Source organism: Lipotes vexillifer, unplaced genomic scaffold (genome assembly GCF_000442215.2).
Source record: "Lipotes vexillifer unplaced genomic scaffold, Lipotes_vexillifer_v1.1 scaffold1463, whole genome shotgun sequence".
Taxonomy (NCBI): domain Eukaryota; kingdom Metazoa; phylum Chordata; class Mammalia; order Artiodactyla; family Lipotidae; genus Lipotes; species Lipotes vexillifer.
In genome coordinates, this window is record NW_006778536.1 from 452,733 (window position 1) to 461,187 (window position 8,455).

Sequence of the window (8,455 nt, forward strand, 5' to 3'; positions counted from 1 at the left end):
CGTACCATTGATAGCCTTGTCGAAGGGTTTGTTCTTTTTTGCTTTTTTTTTTCAAAAACAATTAAATAGAGTACATTTTCTGGGAGGCAGTGTTGCCTAGTGTTAATAGCTTTAGAACCTTACCAACTTGTTCACTTAATAGCTTTGTGAACTGAGGGACATGTTGAACTTTTCTGTGTTCAAGTGTCCTAATTTGTAAACTCACTTCATAGGGATTGAGAATTATCACTTTCACCAATCTTGTGACCTGTTAGAAAGGACGTGTAGCTTTAAAGAATTTTATTAAGTTGAGGTGTAATTGACATAAAACATTATATTAGTTCAGGTGGACGACATAATGATTATGTTTGTATATACATAGTTACAGAATGTATTGCCTCATGGTGAGAACTTTTGAGATCTGCTCTCTTAGGAAGTTTGAAATATGCAACAGTGTTATTACCTGTAGTCACTGTGTTATGTGTTATGTAAGTTTTTTAATATAAGATCGTATATAAAATATATATAAGAAATTAATGTAAGTGAAACATTTTGCACATTCTTAAAGCCAAATTTATACTGTTATCCCAAATCAGAAGTTCGTTTTTCTGCAGGTGGTTTCTCAGTCCCTAGAGGTGCACTTTATCTTTCCACTATCTTTCTTCTAACTTCCACAGCGGTTTATCCAGGGGTCCTGGGAGAGTTTCCACTGTCTTTTATGTATGTCCTTGTCTTCTCGGCCCCGGATAGTATGTTTGGGGCAGCATGCGACTCATCACGCAGAGTAGATGCATGGCAGCATTTCTGAGTGAAGACAAGCTGGAGTTGTTGGCCTTTGCTAGGAAACAGGAAGTTAAAACTAGAATCCGTGCCCATGAATTCTGCTTACAATAGCAGATAGATTTAAGACACTTGTTTTAAAAAAATTCTGTTGTCTCTCTTTTGTACATGAAATGCTGTATTCATTTGGATGGATTTTGTGACGTTTTGAGTTCCTTCTTTTCCTGTATCAGGGCAGAGGAGGTTGTTGTCTGAGTTTAAACAAGCTTACCCCCTGTTCCAGCTGCAGGGTGAGTCTGCAGAGCCGCGGGGGTCTGTGCAGCCGGGCCCTGCAGATCCCATGGGAAGGAGCGTTTCCCACCCCTTGGAGCTGGAGAGTAAACCGGCCGCTGGTATTAGCGACACAGAAGCAACTGAAAGAGCTGAGAATTTAGAGAATAATGGAAATAAGAAAGATGGTGTGTGTGGGTAAGAAACGGTTGTGTCTTTATTTTATTTATTTTCTTTTTGGCTGTGTTGGGTCTTTGCTGCTGCACGCAGGCTTTCTCTAGTTGCGGCGAGTGGGGGCTACTCTTTGTTGCGGTGCGCGGGCTTCTCATTGTGGTGGCTTCTCTTGTTGCGGAGCACAGGGTCTAGGCATGTGGGCTTCAGTAGTTGCAGCACACGGGCTCAGTAGTTGTGGCTCGCGGGCTCTAGAGTGCAGGCTCAGTAGTTGTGGCACACGGGCTTAGTTGCTCCGTGGCATGTGGGATCTTCCCGGACCAGGGCTCAAACCCGTGTACCCTGCATTGGCAGGTGGATTCTTAACCACTGCACCACCAGGGAAGCCCAACGGTTGTGTCTTGATCCTCACGTTCTTGTGTCTCCCCAGCCCTTGTAGATTAAACAGGAACTCAGATCTCTCTCGGGGGTGGTTTTGCAGGGGTGAGAAGGTCCTTGCTGTATAGGACACAGTTCAGTGCTGATGTCCCCCGGAGGGAAGAGACCTACTTCCCTCCATAGCCCGGGTGGCACGGAGCTGGGATGAGGGCTGGGCGGGAGGAGGGAGGTGCTGTTGGGATTTAGCGGTCCTCCTCGGATGACAGATTACCTCGTCTCCATTCCCTTCTCAGTCCTCCTCCATCTAAGAAAATGAAGTTATTTGGATTTAAAGAAGATCCGTTTGTATTTATTCCTGAAGACGACCCATTATTTCCACCTATCCAGTAAGGATGAATTCAGCGTTTTAAATTCTTTTAAATTTACCGTAGGGTTAAATGCACATGTGGTCAAATTTAACTGTAGTTTTTCATTTAGCCCCTTTTTAACAACGCATGTCAGAGCTGGATGAAAGTTTAGAGGGTGTTTACTGAACCCTTCAGTTTAAGGTGAGCAGTAATCAGAGAACCTAAACCATCCAAAGGTATAGATGATAGAGAGATGGAAAACTCTGGACTGCGGCCAGGGCTCCCCGCCTTGTTCCCGGTTAGGAAATGAAGAGTAGTGGGTCTGGGTGGGATTTCCAGGTAGAACAAGGTGCTCAGGATAACAGTCTTGGGTTCATCTCTTCCTTGTTTGTTGAACTTAGTATCTTTAAACCAGAGTGGTCACTTACATTCATCATCTTGTAGATAACTTGTCCTTTGCCTGTGTTTGTAAAAATCCCTCCTAAAATGCCCATGGAGCAGGTGGGTGCTCTCAGGTGTGGTGTTGGAGCAGCAGTTGAGGGGAGAGGTTGCACCTGTTAATGCAGGGCCCAGATCTAGCTGCGCTCAGGTGAAGCTCCTGGAGGCCCAGGTGAAGCAGGTGAAGGTGGGTGTCCACGGCAGAGTGCCAGCACCCTTAACCACAGCAGCTTTGAAAAATGGGATCTGTTGGGGAGAGCAGGCCGCCAAGAGGCATTCCTCACATTCTGAACAGAACTCTTGTAAGCAGCCCTGTTTTTTTCATAGGAAATTTTATGCTTTGGGCCCTTCCTTCCCAAAGATGAATTTGTTAACTCGAACTGTGGAGGGGAAGAGAAGGCAGCTCTACATGGTGTCCAAGGAGCTGAGAAACGTGCTGCTCAACAACAGTGAGAGGGTGAAGGTACCGCTCACACAGCCCCAGGTCCCGCATGCGCTCAGCATGCGGTGCTTTCGCGTCTGCTCTGACTCGGTTGGGAGGGGCCAGCCCTGATGCGGCCCTGCCAGTCTGTCCGTCGTGGGCACAGGGGAGCCGAGCTGCCCCAGGGGCCTCAGCCGCTGCCAGGCACAGGATGCCCGGCCGTGTCCTGTCCGCCCCACTGGGCTCACGCCGTCTGTGTCACGGGGAACCGACGTCTGCCTGCTGCTCCTGTGGGCGCTTGGCTTTGTTTTTTTCTATTTTCCTTAGAATTTTTCCACTTCTGGGCGCTCTTTTCATTTGCTTTACAGTTTTCCCAGCTCATTTCCCTCTTGCCTGCTTGTTTAACGCAGCTCATCTCTGTGTGGTCTGGAGGCCCCCGAGGTCAGAGTGTTCTCAGGACAGTGCTAGGCCATTAGGTGCTGTCTTTCCTGTCCTCTCTTGGGTGTCCGCTGGGGCTTCCAGGCTGATGGCGTCCTTGCTCCCGATGGCCCGTGGAATGTGTGCTGACCTATTCTTGTGTTCTCAGAGTTTCCTGGTTTGAACGTCTATTGTAATTATCAGTCCGTATAAGCCACAGAAACCAAAGCCGTGTGAGAGTATCGGTCGGGGCAAGAGAACGTCTATTTTAGTCAGATGACTCTTGAAGTATTTTCCACTCCTTTTTTCCTTCTTTTCAGCAGCTACTTAGAGCTCTGTCTCTTTGTGGTAGAAAGGAGTATTTTAGTCGATTATCCTGACTTTCACTTACGTGCGTTTCATCTGATATTTTCCATTCCAGGTTATTAACACTGGGGTTAAAGTCTGGTGTCGAAATAACAGCGGTGAAGAGTTCGACTGTGCTTTCCGGTTGGCGCAGGAGGTAAGCGCAGCCGGTGGGGTGGCACGAGCTGCAAAGGCGTGGATGGGTGATTCTGAGCCGGCCCGGTGGGTCAGGACCACTGAGCACCGGGCCGGCTTCTGCCAGGGGGGCTCTCAAAGACACTGAGCTTTCCCGGGGCGCCAGGGTGGGGCTGTGCTTGCTGGCGTGTATCCCATGTGTCACCAACATCCCGCCTGCCTGGGGCTGCTGTGAGGGGAGGGGGCGCTGTGAGGGGAGGGCCCGCCAAACCCCGTGGGCTCGGGCGGGCTGCTCACCTCACGTGCATGGGCGGTGATTGCTGCCATTCGTAATGGCCACCTATCTTTATTCCCACAGGGAATATATACGTTGTATCCATTTATTAATTCAAGAATTATCACTGTCTCGATGGAAGATGTTAAAATTCTGTTAACCCAGGAAAATCCATTTTTTAGAAAACTCAGCAGTGAGGCATACAGCCAAGTCAAGGACATGGGTAAGCAGTTTGACTGGCATAGAGACGTCACTTGTCCTCGTACACATAGTGAAGATGTAGGTGTTCCTGCTTGATGGAGCTTTTCCACTTTTATGTACGTTGTGACCTTGTTCTTAGTGCCTGTGTCGATTTTCGGAGGGATTTCTGGAGACATACCTGATAATCCCTTTCATTGAGGGTCAAGGGCATTGCTGGGGTTGCTCTCCTTCCCCGAGCCAGCCTTCCACTGTCACCTATGCAGGTGTCGGGGCCCGGCCAGCCCACCTGCCAGAGCCCCAAGCCTCCTGCTGTCACTCAGGCAGCCAGGACTGGGCACCGCATGGAAGCAGAAGGGCAGGTCCTAGCGCTTGGGTGTGTCTGCGTCTTGAGGCCCAGGAGAGACGAGCACAGGCTGTCGGCTTGTTTTGGCACCTTGACCAGCCCCCTGCGGTAGAATGTGCATCCTTGCCCAAGGTTCCTGCTGCTCTATGGGTAGCGGTCACATCCTTGCTTTTCTGTTTCATAAACTTCCACCTCGAATCACTGAGTGATGTTTCCTCCTAAGAATACAAATAATTCCACCTGGGACTCTAGTTCTGTTTTTCTTTTCATTCTTGCTTGCTTTTAACTTATTCCTTATTTCCGGCTCAATTGGATGAAAAGGGCACAAATCAGTCATTGAAGTTACATGGTCTCATGCCTTACGTTCCGGCCTGAAGCCTGAGCAGTAGGAGCTCGCCGTGCCGAGGCATCCTCGTCTCCCCAGGCAGGGCAACGTTCAAAGTAGGGATTGCTTTAAAGGGTGAGGGGACATGTGTTCTCTTTCTCTTTTAATCCTACATTTGGATGACCGCAGCATAATTTTTGACAGTTGTTAATGTGTTGTTCCATGCCCTTTCTGGGCGTTGGAGCAGTTATTTACTTAGTCTTGAGTTCTGAGAATTAAGCAGTAGTTAATCCCCATCTCCCTGCTCCTGAGAGAGGCTTGCTGAGTGTTTCGGTCTCTCAGTGGTCTGACGTGAGCCTCTCCTACACTGTCCCCATAACCCCACTTGGTGCCTGGCTTGCGGATGGCATTGTGAATTTAGACGGAAAGGCCTCTTTTCTGCCTCAAGACTCCTGAGACCAAGAGTCTAGATTACTGTTCTCTGGGCACATAAACGTGCACAGTAGAGGTGTCCCTGCTGGCAGAGCTCGACCAGTGTGTGTCTGTTTCTCTTCCAGCCAAGGGCAGCGTCGTCCTGAAGTACGAACCGGACCCCACGTAAGTGAGACGCTCCTGCCATCGGAGCCTCTGTGTTCTTGGCGGTGGGAGGATGGTGGGTGGTCTTAGAAGCCTTTTATGATGTTCCCCTCAAATAGTACTATGCAAATTTTTCAACTGGAATATTCTCGTATATCATGAAGATACTCTTCATAAAACATTCCTTTCAAGCCATGTGTATTTTTATTTAGAAGATAAAATGCAGAGTCCTATCCTCTGTGCCCCAGAAATCTAACACTGATTTTTATCTTAAACAGAGGAAGTATACAGATAGGACAGTCAAGAGAGGTTGAGTTCTTCCACCTCTGCTGTTGGTTCGGCTGGTGTTTGTGGATCACCCGTTAGGTATCAGGCAGTGTTGCTCTGGGCCAGGGCATGGGGGGCCGGCCCCCATAGCTAGACTGACAGCCACCTCAGGAGCACGGAACCACTGCTCTGCGACACCCCGCACAGGGGGAGCAGGTCCCACGTGGTCAGCACTTGCCAGAAACAAGACAGAGGACTTGGGTGTCGGGCCCAGGGGTCCTCAGCAAGGGGGTGGCAGAGTCAGCGTTTGCATCCCCAGACTGGTTTACATTTAACAGCTGCCTCTGTCAAATAAAGCACCATTTCCAAAGGAGGAGATGGAACAGGGTCTGGGCTGGAGGGGGGTTTGGGCAGCTTCTCTGGAAGGCAGGACCCAGCTGGACAGCAGCCTGGGTGGAGTCTGCACAGGAGGCCAGGTCCCGGCATCCAGCATCGTCTGCGGGGAGCAGCCTTGTGGTGGGGGGGGACCAGGAGTAAGACGGCAGGTGGGTTTTAAGGTAACAGTGCTTGTGTGGCCCACGTAGAAAACTGTAGGCTGTTTTAAGATGCGGGTCCACTTTTCCACATACGCTGGTTTCTACTGGTTGAAGTACACAGGTGAAAAGACAGGTGAAAAGACAGCTTCAGGAATTAGATTTTTTAAAGAGGAAGACAATGGGAGTATGGGAATTTTCTGGTATTTTCCTGTCATCGTTTTTTACCAGACCACTAAGAAAAGGAGATGTGTTTCCATCTCCTTTTCTTAGTGGTTTCTCTCTTCCTGGTTCAGGCCTTTCTCTTCTCTTCTTCTGTTTGTTTTTTAAGAAATATGATTGAAACGCTTGTTTGTTCCTTGCACAGCCTATGTCACTAATGCCTGGCATCAGGTAGGCTTGGGACACATGTTTACTTAAATGAGGGCTTTAGGAATCTAAAAACTAGACCAGAGTCACGTTTGAAAGAAAGTAAATAACAGTATGCACGGTACATGCTGATACGCACAGTGCTTGATAAGGGGCACATGCGTAATACAGACAGTAGCCGCCCTCCCAGTTAGGAAAGGGGAGTTGATGCCGCCTGGGAAGCCGGTTGCGCAGCCAGGGTGTTTGGACCCGGATGGCACTGCTTGCTGGACACAGGCAGGCTTGGTGTGCCGGGCATCATACTGTTATGGGGGTGGGTGACCAGACCCAATTCTGGGAAGCATTGAGTCTGCAAAGAATGGTGGTCCTGGCTCCCGGTCCTGGCGCCCCACGCGGCTGGCACTGTTACTCTGGGCCCAGTTACCCGGCCTCCGCGGGGCCTCAGTTTGCTCACCTGTAGACGTGGACAGGAGCTGCAAGGAGCCATGAGGGACAGGACAGATTCCTGTTGGTGGGTAGGGTGGGCATACAGATAGGTCTTCACATTGGCGAAGACGCAAGTATTTGGAGATTCTAACACTGAAAGCATTTGAAATCTGCAGATTTGGGGGTTATTCCACTGTGAGTTTTTAGAAGGAAAGACTGGCCAACCTGAGGGTGTTGATGCTCTTCAGGACAGGAAGAAGGAAGCTGGTTTCCTTTGAGAGAAGCCTCCATAGAATCACAGACTAAAATGCCTTCCCCGTGGCTTGGGGGTATTTTGGGGGAGCAGTTTTGTGTTAGTACTGCCAGCGGTGCAGTTGGGAAGATGTTTAATGCTTACCCGGAACCGTTCTATTCACAGGAAACCGGACACACTCCAGTGCCCCATCGTGTTGTGTGGATGGCGGGGAAAGGCCTCAATTCGAACTTTTGTGCCAAAGAACGAACGGCTTCACTATCTCAGGATGATGGGGCTGGAAGTGTTGGCAGAAAAGAAGAAAGAGGGGGCTGTTCCGACAAGCGAGAGTGCAGCCAGCCCTGGGGCTCCGGAGGACAAGGCGGGTGCCGAGCAAGGGGCAGAGTAGCCGGCCGACCGGATGCCGCCACAGGCAGTGACCCGGCGGCCAGCCCGCCCCGGTGCACTGGCTGCAGGGGCCTCCACCTCGGCGTCGCCGCTGAGACGAAACCCAGGCCTACTTCTGACCGGTGAGGCACACGTCTGTAAAGACTGGGAAGTGACGGAAGGTTAGGTCTGTGAATAACCCCCAGACTCCTTTCACATGGAGCATATGGAAGGTATTTTTTTAGCTTGTTAGAATTTCCCCATTTCTTTGGCAAAGATGGGTCCAGTATGCCTGTTGCCGGTAATAGACTTTCATTGTTAAAGTCTTATTCTACCAAGAACTATAACTGCCCTGGCAGAAAATTTCAGGTCCCTTTTGTTATGCCTACATTGGTCTTAAGGCCTAGTGCTTCTTTTAGGCATTTTTTTTAGAGAGAATCTGTAACTACGTATGGATTGTTGGAAAACTATACTATCAGCTTTAAAAATTGTATTAAGTTGCCCATTAGTGCGACATTAATACGCAGTGGGGTTAATATCTGAGGTCTCAGATGACTTCTGTGCCTTTGTAATAAAAGGTAAAATAAACTTTCTCACAGTAAGAGCTGTATTGTGAATTGTGATACTAGTCATGAGGGTTTTATGTGCTTTTATTGGAGTACCCTGCAATTTTAATTTTTAAATGGGGTTTGGGATCCTTGGAAAGTTTAAATAAAGAATCATTAATGAAAATGGGTATGTGTACGACTCTAGTGTTTACTCCAGTTCATGAGGCAGAAGGAACTAACTTATTCTGGGGTAAATGGAAACATTAGGATTAAAGCCTTAGCTGGTGGAAGGA

The 8,455-nt window shown here is 49.0% G+C and overlaps 1 protein-coding gene across 1 annotated transcript in view; it reads left to right on the forward strand.

Moving 5' to 3' along the window:
- Positions 1-7,761, forward strand: part of NSUN2 (NOP2/Sun RNA methyltransferase 2) — a 28,525-nt gene extending 20,764 nt beyond the window's left edge. The window contains 8 exon segments of the mRNA XM_007451655.1: positions 1,043-1,227; positions 1,872-1,964; positions 2,691-2,826; positions 3,623-3,703; positions 4,040-4,178; positions 5,382-5,421; positions 7,414-7,637; positions 7,640-7,761. Coding sequence (XP_007451717.1) covers positions 1,043-1,227; positions 1,872-1,964; positions 2,691-2,826; positions 3,623-3,703; positions 4,040-4,178; positions 5,382-5,421; positions 7,414-7,637; positions 7,640-7,761 — 1,020 coding nt within the window.
- The last annotated feature ends 694 nt before the right edge of the window (positions 7,762-8,455 follow it).